The sequence below is a fragment of the Apis florea genome, unplaced genomic scaffold (assembly GCF_048593485.1).
Source record: "Apis florea isolate Af1SG1 unplaced genomic scaffold, ASM4859348v1 contig_3158_pilon, whole genome shotgun sequence".
Taxonomy (NCBI): domain Eukaryota; kingdom Metazoa; phylum Arthropoda; class Insecta; order Hymenoptera; family Apidae; genus Apis; species Apis florea.
In genome coordinates, this window is record NW_028256713.1 from 2441151 (window position 1) to 2456929 (window position 15779).

The 15779-nt window shown below is 42.4% G+C and overlaps 1 protein-coding gene across 2 annotated transcripts in view; it reads left to right on the forward strand.

The window, feature by feature from the left end:
• LOC100871167 (uncharacterized) overlaps positions 1-14897 on the forward strand; it is a 104947-nt gene extending 90050 nt beyond the window's left edge. For both annotated transcript variants that reach the window (XM_086909658.1, XM_086909659.1), the window contains one exon: positions 63-14897. In XM_086909658.1, coding sequence (XP_086765784.1) covers positions 63-696 — 634 coding nt within the window. In that variant the 3' untranslated portion in view covers positions 697-14897. The remainder of the gene's footprint in view (positions 1-62) is intronic.
• The last annotated feature ends 882 nt before the right edge of the window (positions 14898-15779 follow it).

Below are 15779 nucleotides of genomic sequence, written 5' to 3' on the forward strand. Positions count from 1 at the left end.
CGCAATGGCAAACTGGCAATAGCAGCAGACAGATGAACCGCACGTAACCGTGTTGCTTTCAGAATGTCCCCGACCGAGTTCTCGAACTACATCAAGCAGCGGGCCATGCAGCAACAGATCCACCACCACCACCACCACCAGCACCAGCAGCAGCAGCAGCAGCAACAGCAGCAGCAACAGCAGCAGCAGCAGCAAGCGGCCGCGGCGGGCGGGCTGCCCGTGTCGCAAAGCTCGCCCCGAAGCCGCAGCCTCTCGCCCGGAAGCATAGTGGCGGGTGGCGGGCAACAGCACACGGATCCAAGCGCGTACTTCTTCCAGCACGGGCCGGCCGCCTATCATCCCCAATTCCCCCACCGCAACATCTTCGACTCGTCCAGCCACGGCGGCTACCTGTCCGCCGATCTCTACACAGGCGTCAACTTCCCGTCGTCCTATCTCGACCCGACCACGATCGCCGGCCACCAGTTCTACGGTGGAAGCGTGAACGGAACGAGCAACGCGGCGGGCAGCAACGGGAACTCGCAGAGCGCCGGGAATCTGGGCCCGGTCGGGTCAGCGGCGACGAACAGCAACGTGAACGGGTCCGGGCAGCAGCAGGACAAGACAGCGCTCGTCGAGGGGCTGAACAACTTTGGCCTTGGCTCAGTGGCGCCGTACCCGGCCAGCCAGTACCAGCACCTCCTCGTAGCCAACTAATACCCCGCGCGAGTGGAGACCGAGCGGCTCGAGTCGCGTCTGATCCTCTGCTGCTTCACAGGACAGGAAGGGGAGACGGGGAGGATAGTATGAGAGGCCGGGCCGTGCGAGCGTGAGTGAACGGGTGCCACGTTCCAGCCTCTATTCGTGCGTCGAGACGTCTTCGTCGTCCAGAGTCTAGGTTCCGTACCCTGACACACGTAATCACACACACACACACACACACACACACACACACACACACACACACACACACACACACACACACACACACACAGACACAGACACACAACCAGTACAACCAGATTTCGCTTGCACCATCCGATCGGAGCTCACCTTCCTGCTCACTCACCCCCACGCTATATAGAGTTCCCCCACTCTGTCTCTCTCCTGGCGAAACGAGCGTCCAAGCAACAACAACAACAACAACAACAACAACAAGCGGCAAAGGTCGGTAGCTCTGCATTGCTAGTGCAACGATAGACTCAGCCCCCCTCCCCCTCCCCCTCCCCGCCCCTTCGAGGATCGCCGGATCATCGCGACGACGCCTGAAGCTCATCGACTCCTGTCTTCTCGTTCGATTTCTTCTCCGATCTTTCGGGAGGGACAGAGAGACAGAGAGAGAATCGGTGCGCAGAGGGAGCGTGCTGATGTTGCTGTGCGGTGTGCTCTCTCTCTCGCTCTCTCTCTCTCTCTCTCGAATATGGCGATCCGCTCGATCTTACGCGTGCGAACAACGTGCGCGAAACAGGGAGACAGGGAGAGAGGAAGAGGACGAACGCGATGGAAGATGGACAACACCGAGGTCGACGCGCGCGAGAGCATCAAGACGGCGCGACGTGGACGTGGAGAAAGTGAAAGAGAGAGAAAGAGAGAGAGAGGAAGCGAGCGTGAAAGAGGGAGAACGAAAGAGAACGAAAGAGGGAGAGAACGAGAGTTAGAGCGAGAGTGAGATTATATAGAGCGTGTATAGGGGGATTCGTGTTCGGTGAGCCTGAAGCGTGCGTGGAACGCGTTCTGAAGGAGAGAAGAAGCGGAGGAACGAAAGAAGAGGAGGTGGGATTGTTCGATGCGACGGTACTCGCGAACGCGAACTTTGCGACCGACTAACATACACACACACATATATATATATATATAGAAAAGCCGCGTGTATCTTAAACATTCTGTAACCGAAAAACAGGAACAACAACACCGACACCATGGATCCGATTGCGCGATGGCGTTTGTCGTTCGACGAATGGCTACCACTTGTGTTTCAGACTAATTTGGTCGGCAGCCATCTTGAGACGAATAAATCTTGAGATAACCGTACGGTTGCGTAAAAATGGAATTGCGTGTATATAAGACGCGTACTCTACGTAGAGATCACAGAGAGACCAATTCGTGATATGCTTGAAGAAGGATGGAAGGAGAGAGTGAGAGAGAAAGAGAGAGAAAGATGAAAAGATCGAACGATGCGCCATGCGCCCACACCTGGGACAGCGAAAGAGCCAAGAGACACGTACAAATTCGTACGCGACGCGTACATAAAATTCCACACGGGCCAGATTCATACGCAGCGGACACACTCACTCCCAACCGTTTACCTGGCGACCTATATACATATACACATGCATATATATATATGTATATATATTTATACATATATACATTGTATCTACATTTGCCACGTGAACACACGGAAACGCCCCGCCTGGTGGTGGCGTGGTGACACGATCACGAGTATATACGAGTATATATATATATATATAGAGACATGGAAGGTATGCATACATATATATGTATATATATATACACACACACACAAACACACATACACACGGAGGCATCACGCGTCCGTGGCAAAGACACATTGAGAACGGGGTGTGCGGACACTTAATATCGCGCACGACTTCACCAACACGTACACACAGATATTACCAACGTGTAATAATTTATTTTTTCACTGGTATAGTCGGAGAATTGATATTGAATATATCTGTAGAGCCTATGTATTATATTCAAAATATGCACTCACTTCGCGGGTTGTCGCGAAACGGTGTAGGGACTACCAGTATCCGGTCTGTCGAAGCGTCGACGAACGAACATCCGGGAAAGCTGTTTAATCGTGACGCATCTTCTGCTAGATTATTCCTCTTACGCACATTTGTCCGATTCGGGGGGAGGGGAAAAACCGACGACCGAATCGAAGAGGAAGAAGAAGGACGATCTTTGAAAATGTGGCGGTGTTAGAAAAGCGAAGAGGACGATGATATATATTATATATGTAACACGGCTGCCGGTGGGATTCTTTCTCGATCGAGTCGCAGATGGTGCTCGCGGTTCCATACCGTTCGGAAAACTCGTCCTCGGTACGATTTTACATTTTATTTTTATAATAAATGCAGTAGAACGTAGGAGAGAAAAAAAAAATTGAAAAAAGCGAAGAAGCAAAGGAGAGGAGAAAGAGAGAGAGAGAGAGAGAGAGAGAAAGAGAATAGAAAAAGGGAAGAAAAGTAGTGGTGGCGCGAACGGGAATATGGCCGCGTTGCGTCGCTGCCCCGCCAAGGGAACCGGAGTTTCTCTTCACGGCCGTGAGCGCACCGTGGCGTTAGAGTCGACCGTCGTATTGAAGAGGAAGAAACGAAAAAAAAAAAAAAAACTTTGAGAAGAACGGTCAACGAGAAGCGATCGTTATACGGGCTTAAAAAAAATATTTGAGCTTAAAAAGAACTTGTTCTCGACCATGGTCGACGCTTTCGGTTATCGTAGTCCGTTCGTTTCCCTTGTAAGATTTTCTTTCGACGCGACCTAACCTATTTTATCGCGTAACGGAACAATCGAATGACGTTAGATTCGTCCATAACGGGGCAACATTCTCAAAATTGTGATCGAACGCGCGAACTTTCCTAATTTTCCTGTTTTCATCTCCTTAAATTCCTGTTTCTAATCTATTCGATCCCATTGACAGGAGCCATTTTCTAGGAGTTATTCGAACTAGCGTGGTTGGTGGAGTCCTGGTCCAACGATGTTCAAAGATGATGGACAAAGGGCGCGTCGAAAGGGAAACAAAGCCGCGACGGTGAAGAGGGTTTGGAGCAGCGAGCAACCAGCCGGTTCGCGTTCGCGAGATTAATTAGATGATTACGTTATTAAAGGCCGCTGTTACTGTCCTCGACGGCCGGAGATGCGACCGTGCTCGTGACCTCGAACACGCCTCCGGGCGTCGATCCGTTCAAGAAAATTTTGCCTGGAGCTATGTATCAGGATTCAAATATTCATTTTATTTTTCCAACGTGTGCAATATATCGAAGTGCAATATAGTTCGGGGGCTTCGCGATTGTTGTCGTTGTAATTCTATGAATATTTATCGATCCGTGGGGAAAGAATTAAAATTATCTTAGCTCTCTAACAAAAACATTTGAGTTTAAAGTTACGCTTGGTAGTTTTTTTTCACAAGTAAACAAAATTCATTTACCACGAATTTAAACTCGAACTTGCTCGAAACATATAAATATATATAAAGTCGGTTTTAAAGAAAAAGATCGCTCTCTTACGTCGCTCCACGCTCGACCTCGGGCTTCAAATCCAAGATCCAGTCTCCGAGCATAGCACGGATGAATCATAACCTCTCCTTATTTGATCATCGGCTTGTCAGATCGGGTCACGGTCGGCTTCGTCCGTCGAGCAATCGCGAGAAGCTGCGACAGCAACAATGGCGGAGGTGCCGCGAGCCGCGGGCCGGGCACTAGGTGCTAAAAGTATTAAAAAAAAGTGTTTAATCTTGTCGTCGTGGGACAAACGTACGGAATAAACGCGGTCATGGATTGTCGAATTGCTCGCGCGCAAAGTAAGAAAAAGAAAAAGACGAAGAAGAAGAAGAAGATCGTGTTTCGCGTCGATCGATCCGCTCGGTCCTCTCTTAGACTAGTTTCGAAAAAAGAAAAAAAAAAAAAAGAACTTTAGCGTGAACTTTGTATCGTGTAAGTGTATACAAGTAGTATAATTTTTAGGCGTGAACTTTCGTCGTCGTTCTTTCGTACGGATTTTTATATAGCAAGTTTTGTATGATCGACGCCGAGCAACCAGCTTCCTGCGGTCGTTCCGTCACGGATCCGAGAGCGTATCGATCGACCGGCACAACCGATCCTCGACGTCTTTGCTCGCTTTTTTTTTTCTCCAGTCGAACGAAATTTTCTCCTAATTTTGGATAAAACGAAAACGGATTTCTTCGACGCGGATGCGGTAAATTTTGTCGAGGGATAAGGATAACTCGTTCGGTGTTCTGAAGAGAATTCGAAAATTTCAGAAACCCGGACGGAGAATTCTCCCTGAGAGAAGAAAGTTCCTTCGATACAAGTTAAGAGACTCTCCTTAAGAGAAGAATGGAGAGAAACGATGCCGTGTCGAGGCTTCTTCCTCGAAAATCTTGACGAATCTTAAAAAACTGTCGAGCGATTCGGCAGTTGTGGTGGCCGCGCGAGGGGGTGCTAAAAAAACAAGTGTTTTTTAACCGCGGAACTAATAAGGGTAGGAGGAAGTGGGTGGAAGAGGAAAAATCGCGGGGAACAGAGGCGAGAGGGGACAAGGTGGGAGAACAGTACCCTTTATAGTAATATCTAAACTTAATTGTAACTATTAACGATACGTACGACTGTGGTAGCTATGCTAGTACCTGCTATTGTTAAAGAGAGAAAGAGGGAGAGAGATTGGAGAGAGAGAAAGAGAGAAAGGTAGAGCGAAAGAAATCGATTGAATTGAGTGGTGAGTCGAGGGAGAGAAGGGAGGAGTAAGGACTTTCGAGGGTTGGTACGTGGCGGAAGACGTCCATCGGTGTAAGGTGACCCAGTTCCCGGGCCACTTTCTCGATATATTCGGATCGTTGATCCTCGCTAGATAGAAAAAAAGAAAAAAAGAAAGAAAGAAAAAAAAAGAAACAATTTTCGATCGAGCCTCGAGAAAGAGAGAGCTCTCCTCGCGCCTGGATTATTTTTCTAATCTAATCTTTGTAATCATCGAACGAATCGAATGTCCGCGACGAAACGAAATCCTCGATTCGTCCTCGAACAAGATCCAACACGACGATCCTCGTCGCGCTTTGGCCGTTCATTTTAGATGTCTCGAGGCCTTTTTTTTTTTTTTTTTTTTTCTTCAACGATCCGATCAGAAATAGGAATGGCGAGAGAGGAACAGTAAGAAGGGAAGTTGGAGCAAGTGTTGCAATGAGTTGCGAATCAAATGTGGATCTCGGCTTGAGACGAGAGGCTCAGCTCAGCGAAGAATCAAACACACGTACACGATGTATACTCTTCTAGCAAAACTAAAAAAAAAAAAAAGAAAAAAAAAGGGAAAAAAAAAGAAAAAGAAAGAACGAACGAAGAGAGAAAGAGAAAGAAAAAGAAAGGAAGGAGGAGGAGAAGGATAGAAAGAGAGAGAGAGGAACGAGATATAGAGCATACATTGAGATACATACAAAAAGATAAACATATAGTATTATACGATTACAATACGATTGTAATGAAACACTTTGTAAGCAAGGAAACAAAAAAAAAAACAAAAAGAAAAAAAAATTAAGCATAGTTTTCCATAATCTGTAATGGATGTATTCGTTAACGAATAAAAAAAAAAAAATGACGACGAGTGGTTAAGGATAAATACACACACGGACACGAACACACACACACACACTGACACGCATATACCGTACACGAACACACAGCTGAATAACCGTTCGAAGTAACTCGGGTACACGACACACAAGAAGTAATATGAAAAAAAGAATAAAAAAAGTAACTAATAATTAATAAACACGTGAGTAACGTGACGACGTAAACAAACGGTAAATCTGTCTCTTTAAAGTATCATGTGTCTATAAACTATAGCGATCGATATTGTCTTTTTAACCGTAAATGGAGAAACAAGTAATCGTGGTAACGTAACTAATGTCATAGCGATAACCGAACACTGCAATATTAGATATAATATATATTCATACATTTATAGAGGGGAAAGTGAGGGAAAGAGAGTGAGGGAGAGAAAGAAATTGTGCGAGGCTCTGGCGCGTGTGAGAAAAAGGAAAAAAATGGAACAGAGAAAAATTCGAAACAACTCGAGACGATGTATCATCGATTCGTTCTCGAAAGTTTTTGTTCGTTGTCGAAAGTTGGATGGGAAAAAGAAGGAAAAAGGAAAAAAGAAGAATGTAAAGAGGGAGAACGATTCGAAGAACAAAATGATGCGAGACTCGCGTGTCAGAGCGGAAGTGAGCAAGTGTGATACGATCTCCAGGCACAGTTGAAAAGAGAAAGCCGTTTCATGTTGAAAAATGAAAAAAGAAAAAAAAAGAAAAAAAAAAAGAAAAGCAGCAAGAGTAAAGCAAAATGAAAGCTGAATGGAAGCGAACAATATTAAATATGCGTTTTGTGTATCGGACACACTCGAAGCTACACACTCACGCGCACACACAGACAGCAGAGACACTACTTCTACTACTACTACTACTACTACTACTACTACTACATACACACACACGCACACGACACACGGAGAAACACAAAGAAAGACCCAAAAAAAAAAAAAAAAACCTATCGATTATTCTACCAAATAATGAATTAACAAGAGGATGATCATTAGATTTGTAATTAATTACATATATATTTTTCAATACTTTAACTACTTGCTGAATGTAAACTATATACATATATAATTATATATTATATATATTATATATATATTATATATACACACACATACCGCGTAGGGCTGTATCTCGATTACAGCGTGGCGAAGAAGGCCGACCCGTCGACTTCCGATCCTCAACAAGATCGCAGCGACCGTCGACGAACGAACACCGCCAAAAACGAATGTGAATCGTAACGAGAAACAAGACGAATTGGCAACAGACACACAACGTAAAAGAAAATGTCGTTTAGACCGTTGTCGAAGACCGGAAGTGGCGGGATCAGCCCTCGATTGCGGGACCGGAGGACGCGCCATGTTGACTCGAAGGCCGCGTTCTCCGGGCAGGGACGGAGAGATCTGCGAAAGAGAAGGAGAGAAAGAAAGAAAAACCTTTTTGTACCCCACCCAAGTCACACTCTCGGTGTCGAAACGGTAAAGAAAAACCAAAAAAACAAGCAACTATGTTACTCGTGTAAGTGCATCCTAAATGTAACTGTTACGAAATACCCCTTCTCCGAAGCCCCACCCCAGGCCCCAGTCTTCATCGTTTCGTACGTAGCAAGAGAGAGGGATGAAACAAGCGGCGGAGAAAACGAGGAAAAGAAACAATAGTGCGAAAGGAAGGGAGTGAAAGAAAGAAGGAGAGAGAGAGAGAGAGAGAGAGAGAGAGAGAGAGAGAGAGAGTGAGAGAGCTTGAAATTTTGAGCGAAAGATATAAAACGTGCGTGTGAAAAGATTGCGAATCGCGTGAATTTTCCGATCGAAATATAATCATATATATATATATATATATATATATATATATATATATCTGAGAACAGTGCTTAGACGATGATTCGAGGGACTGTTGAAAACCAGTGTGCGTGGAGAAACGAAAATTTCCAGAGGCTGAGCAGTTGTTTCTCGGTTCTCGATGCATACGTGGATGGGTGTCTCTTGTTTCTCGACCCCTTCCGTGACGCGACGTTTTCCTTTTCGTTCTGTTCGCTGAGCACGGTTTGTTTACACGCGTGCGCGCCTACGTTCTTTTTTTCCGCGTTTATCGTCGTTTTAATACTTTTTCATCGTGATCCGTGTACACTCGGAATCGAATGTGAGAACGAGAGACGATGCGACGAGTGATATACGTGTGCACGTGCGAATGATGAAACGTGTATGTGTATGCATGTATGGGAGAGAGAGAAAGAACGAACAAAGTGGGTGAGCAAGTGTTGAGGATGCGTGCAAGCGAGACAAATAGCGAGACACTGTGCGCCTATATATGTATATCTGTATATAGGTACCATTTTCAACCGCTACCGTTGTTTCTTTCATACTACTTTTTCTCCTTTTTTTTATTATTATTACGATTTTATTATTTTATTATTATTATTATTATTATTATTATTAATATATTATTATTAATATTGATTATATTATTATTGTAATCGAGATGTATTTTCTGTTGGCTTTAGATTTTGTTCCTTTATTTTTGTACGAGAACCGTTTTATCTTTATTAAGTGTGCGTTAAGTAAGCTATATAAGAACGTTTTTTTTCTTACCGTCGATTCGACGATCCATCCAGATGGATCTATTGCGCGAACGACGCCGATCGTTAACAAAGATCGTCAACAAAAAAAAAAGGAGATCCCTTATCGAACAACTTGATGTTAATTTTTCGAGAAACGATCAACGTGAAAACGATCAGCGATGTTCGCCATTATTTTTTTAGATGTTAAGATGACCCTTTTCACGAATCAATTATGCATATATATGTGTATATATATATATATATATATATATATATATATATATACACACATATATATTTTTTTCCTCCTTTTTGTTCTTTTACCTTTTATTTTAATTCTTTTATTCTTTTTTTCTCTTTTTGATAGTTTGTTATTGTTGTTTTTGTCCTTTTTTTTTGTATGACATATTTGATTATATCAGCGTGCTTCGCTCCTTCTGATAATATATATCATTATATATATATATATATATTTTTGTTAATAATATAAGTGGTTTGATATAATTACAGTTACAGTGATTATCCTGTTGTAACGGATTTGTTTTCTATATCTCTTACGATCCACGAATGAGTTATTAATATATATATATATATATATATATAGAAGATACGTGCATATATATAAAAGTATAAATATATATGTATAGAACATACTTATGAGAAAATTATACATACATACATACATATATATATATATATTATATACATACACTGCTATTATATTTTGTTTAACGAGGAGACAAACCAAAAGAGCAAAAAAAAAAAAAAAAAAAAAAAAATAGCGAAAAAATCTAAGAAAAAAACAATGGGTGAGGTGAAAAGTCAGAGTTTTTCGGCGTGTTGCTTGTTCTGAATTAAACATCAGGGTGAAGAGGGTTGGAACAGAGAGGAGAATGAGTGTACGAGTGAGAAAGAAAGATTTGAAAGAAGCGTTTCTTGAAATTTTTCAAATATCCGGGTCATCCTCTCGACCCGAAAAAAGTGAAGAAGAGGAAGAAAAAGAAAAAAAGAAATTAGCGAATTATGAAACGAGAGAGGGTGAGAGAAAAATGGAACGAAACATATATATATATATACACACACACATAGCATACACGCAGGCATGTACACATATTAAACACGCGCTAACACACACGAACAATCCGACAAGTAACACACCGGCTGAAACGAGGGAGAGTGGACGAAAGGGATAAAGAGAAAAACCAAAAAACAGTCAAGTGTGAGACAAAAATGAAACTCGCGTGTAAAATATACTTATAATATCATTTTGTAAATTATTTTTTGTATTTTTATATATATATATACATATATATAAATATCAAAGCATACGAGACAAAAAGCGGAACAGTGTTTGTGCGTACGAAAAAAAGGGAGATACGGAGAGAAAGGACGAGTGAGAGAAAGAACGTTGGAGAGAGAAGAAGAAGAAGAAGAAGAAGAAGAAAGGATAGAAATTATTGAGGAGTGGAAGGATGCCGTGAGTAGAAAGAGTGAAAGAGCGAGAAAGAGTGCGTTAAGGGAAAGTGTGAGGGAAAAAGGGAAAAATGGGGATGAAAATCTCGTGACGCATTGATAACACTGACGATACTTAAATCGATCGTTGATCAAAAAATCGTCCTTTCGTTGATCGAGAGCGGCGCCAGAAAAGATGCTGTTCGTTTAATGGATAAAAGGAAAAAAAATAGAAAAAAGATTTAAAAAAAAAAAAAGAAACAAAGAAAAAAGCGTAAAAGACGCGTGCGTAAAAAGAAAAAAAAATAAATAAATAATATACAATGCGCCTGTATGCAGCCTGTTCGTGAAGGAACAAAACGTGTACACAAACACACATACAGAGAAGACATACACAATCTCACAATACATATTATGTTAATTCGTGACACATAACAGAGTCCTGAGATGATGATGATGATGATGATGATTTTTTTGTTCCCTATTATTTGTACCTTTGTATTGTATTCTGCAGCTTGTCAAATGCTTTGTTTATTACTACTATTACTACTGTAATATTATCGTTATTCTTATTACTCTTATAAAAATGATTATTCTTATTAATATTATTATTATTATTATTATTATTACTATTATTATTGCTATGAATTTGAGAGATATTGTATCGCATATTGTCGACCTTGTTTTCGTGTACCACTCGTTTGTCGCGCGCGTCCATGGAAACGGAGGCATGTGCAGCCAAGTGTTTCTTTTCTTCCACGAAGAGAGATAGAATAGGGAGAGAGGGAGAAAAAAAAATGAGAAAGAATAGGAGGAGAAAGAGGAAAGGCGTAGCACGATCGCCTCGAAAGAGTACGGACTATGCGACAACAGTGGAAACCTCGCAACAACCAGTTTAGTCGTATTTAGTAAAGCCGAGAGAAGCAGCGGCGTGTTGTTAGGTTTATTAATTAAGAGCACCGTGCGCTTGGCTGGCGAACGGAAGCGACACGCGCTTCCGGCCGTGAGACGCGTTCACGAACTCGCTACGCCGATCACTACGATCACCGGTCGAGGAGGGATGAACAAATTCAGGAGAGTCGACTCGAGAAGAGGAGGAGAGATACGGTGGATTTTTTATAATTTTATAGAAAAAACGGAGAATACACCGTCGATTCCGAACGAGTATCTCGGTGTCGACGGAATCGATAGGAAAAAAAAAAAATTAAGAGACAATTAGATCGCGGATTTTTTTACGAAAGCTTCGATCGAGAGCTCTTGAAAACGTCTAGAGGTCTCTGCACGTTGCAAATGGCGACCTCTCGCGTAAAGCTGCGTTCTCACTGAAGTGTTACGACCTGTGCAATCTTTCCTTATCCTTTCGTATTCTAGAAGATACTTGAATAAATTATTGAAATATTTTGTCCACACCGAAACACGTAATCAGAGTTTATGGTATATTTGAATTTTATTTTTGTCATCGGTCGTAAGAAAGATTGTTACTTTCTTACTCGGCGAGAAAATGTAGAAAATATTTTTTCTAAGAAATCTGGAACACGAAGAAGTTTCCATTTTGTTCGCTTCGTTGAGGATGCAGCTTAGAATGATTCGAAACGATCATCCTTCTCGACACTGTCGATCGACCGATATTTCGAACTGGATTATTCGAATTAGCGCTGTTGTTGTTCGTGGTGTTGTCTCCATCGTTCAGTGGCTTCTTCTGCGGAGATCCGTCACAGAAAAGTTTCAAGAAAATTTCGTTTCACGCGTACAAGTTAAGAGCGAGTGGGTAATAATAAAGGCGAGGGCGAGGAGAAAATGAGAGAACGTTTCCCGATTGTTTGCCTGTTTCGTGCGTGCGTGAGTGCATGCGGTGGCGGAGGGAATTTTTCGTTTCTCGAGGGTGTGTTCTTTCTTATACGATATTGTTTCTCGTGCAAGTACGGTGGACGAGGGTGGTGCCGATCAAACTCGCTTCCTGGATCGAATCCCCGCTTGGACCTCGGTCGATTCAACTCGTGTCGCCACCTGTCTCGACAATTTTGGGCAGAGTCCGGTTCCTCTGGTGATACTCTCGAGAAAAGGGTGAAATGGTCTCTCGAGTCGTGATATTTCGAATCGCTGAGCACCGAAAGTTTCGGGATCAAATCCATCCGCGATTTGGGGCGCGATATTATTTTTCGGTTATTATTACGAACGAATGAACGAGTTAAAAAGAAAACCATGTTTATTGCTATACATGATTTATTAAGAGGCGAGGCGAGAGAATATTTTATTAATGGTTAATCGAAATTTTGATATTGTAAACCTTAGGAGGATTTATTTCTATACTCCATTCTGTAAAATTGGATAGAAGGAAACATTTTACTCAGGTATATTTTGATTAATCGTTCGAATAGGATATTAGAGAAGAAAGATATATATCGTTGAATTATTAGAATAAATTAAAGAAAGAATCTAAGTAAATATAAAATATTTCTATATAAAGGAATGGAGGAAAGAGCGTAAATCTAATTGTAGAATTGGACCGTAAATCCGACGGAAGAGGGGCGCTCGTTTGGACTCTGCCCTCGGAGATCGATAAATAGATAATTTAACACGTTCGGGAGGGTGCGGTATCGGACCGAATGATCTCTTCATCGACGAAACGAGATCGGGAGGATCGAAGAGAGGAGATCCAGGATGGCGTCGGTGAGGTCAAGGGGAGGGCGCCTGGTATTAGTACACATTAGTTTCTTCGATAGGAGGCGCCATTAGTTGTTGGAATTTTGTAGTCTAGGCGATAATTCTCGATATAGTTCAATGTTGTCGAGTTTTTATTAGTTGAAGAGAGCGGACGCGCGCGGTCGTCGATGGAAACCGGAAAACGTGGCAACGAAACTTACATCACGGAGGAAGGCTCTTCCGAGGGATCGAAACGATTCGCGCGACGCTTGTTGAGTCGATGTGCGTTTCTTCTCGACGAAAGATAAAGATATATATTATCCTAGATCTGTCTCCTTGTCTTTGATAAATTAACAAGAAGACACGTTTATGTATCGCTTCAAGATCGATCGATTTAGCGAGAATAAAAATATTATTATTATGTTTTCTCCCGAAGGTTTTCGGTTTTGTTTTCTTCCTCTGTGAAGAAATGCAAAATTTTAATAGTAAGAAGTATAGAGGATGCTGGAATGAAGACGAAGCATAAAAAACGTACGTAAGGCATTGAAGCCGTTTGATGGTAGCCGATGTAATTCCTTCGAAGCGCGTCGATCTCTTTGAAACGTTTGACAAATGGCGAGACTCGATTTCACTAAAAAAAAAACCTACTAAATAAAAAAATAAAAATATCGTTTCTTTCGAGAAAAGTTTCGTTCGGATTTTCCGTTTGCCTTCCCATCGAGATCGGTGATGAAAAGCTCGGTGATGTCGGCAAAAGTCCGGTCCGATTATTCGCGATCGACGAGAGGATCGCGAGAAACGTGGAAGAGGGCTTCGAACGAATACCAGTTGGAAGGCCCTTCTTTATTCGTTTTGATACAACAACGCAGAATAGAATCTACCTGTTTAGACTAGTTTCAGAACTTTTATAGAAATTTTATACAGACCTCGAGACGAAGCACGTCCTCCAACTACTGTTCGCGATCCTCCACTTTGCTTGTGAAGAAAACTTGTTGCGATTTACGAACGTTTGACGAGATAGACGGACGAAAGCGGCGAACGAGACGTTTTCCACGAGGAATCTCGGGGAAGAAAAAGATCCTTTGACCAAAGAAAGAAATCGAGTCTCGAGAAAGAGAGGAACGACCAAGCCTAATCCGTTTTCTCCGGGCCCGAATTCCGGTTTCCTTCCGAGACCCGGCGACTCGTCTCCGCGAATCGATGTGCGGTTAGTCGCGACGTTTATCGAGTGATTAGGAGAGCAGTTGGAAAAGTGTCGTTTCGAGATGGACACTTTCCGAGTGCACCGCCTCGTTCGACACGCGACCACCGATCGCATCCCCGCGAGTCTTCGATAGACTTCCGCTTCCCGCCTCCCCACTCTCTGCTCTCTCGACCACGCTTTCGTTCGGTTTCGTTGGCTAGTTCTTGGTTGGAGAAAATCGAAGAAAAAAAGAAGAAGAAGAGGAGGAGGAAAAGGAAGGAGAAGGGAGGTGTTCGTTCGACGACCCATTTATCGTGGATGATAAATGGGTCGAAGAACGATGAAAAATTGGCGATGGAAGTCTGTAGGGTCGCGGGGTGTGACGATCGAAAATGGAAGAGAGGAGGGAGAGACGCGTCTCCGTTGCACGGTCGCTAAATCCACGACGTGTGAACGTTAGATGAAACCTTTATCTATATATTTGCCACGATATTCAATACGTGAATGAGTATATCTATTAAATAATATGGATACATAAATACATAGAGAACAGAGAGAGAGAGAGAGCGTGGAAGAATGAAAGGGAGAGAGCGAGAGAATTGCTCGTAGAGAGAGAGAGAGAGAGCGTGTTTAGGGAGAGTGTGCGAGAGCGAACGACGAAGAGAGAGAAAGTATGGTAATATCATGAAATTATTATTCTTTGTTACTTCTTTATAATTAAAACAATAAAAAAAGCTGCTGAATAAAAATTATGCCTGAACGTTCTTTTCATTTCTAGTTTTAGGGGCTCGCGATGATAATCGTCCAAGCTCTAGGATCTATCTAGGTGCGTAGATAAAAACGGTAAGGAGAATCAACTTTCGACTTCGCTGCAATTCCGTTGCCTTTAACTATCAGATTTCGTTTCGAGATGGATTTTCAAAAATTTATAGATTCATTTTATTAGAAAAAAAACCATTCTTTTCGATGTCTATATTTTAAATTCATTTTTCAACACCGACGTTTCACACAATTGATTTATCCTCTTCTTTTTTTTTTTTCAAAATCGTTCAATTCAATTCCCGATCAACCGTCGATCTCAACCGTCCATTATCATCCCCTCGAAACGTTCTCACGGCGGGAGGGGGGAAAAAAATGTCGCGAGCGCGATGGTTATCCGAAGCGCTCCCCCATTTCGATCAGGGCAAGCGGAAAACGTAAAAATTTATTTTCGTCGAAACTTTCTCGCGACGATATCACGAATATCACATTGGTGCGCCGCATTAATTCAGCGCAGATCTGCGAGCGATACGAAATGATATTTCGCACGAATCGTTCGCCCGTGATATATATATTCGTCGAAATATTTTCCCGTCCGCTGTTTATTCGATGCTCCCGTGAAAGGCGGAATTTTAAAACTCGGCACGCGTGCGAACGGCCGGGGAAAAATATTTATTTTCAAGCGTATCGCGATGAAACGTGCCCGATTTTCTCCTCGCTCCATCGCTTCTTTTTTTTTTTTTTTATTCTATATTTATTTTTGTCATCTGTGTAGTTTATTAATACGAATGGTTCAATTTTTCTTCCTGTCCCCTCCCTTTTTTTTTTTTTTTTTTTTTTTGATACTTTGTATTGTATTGTTGAATTATTTA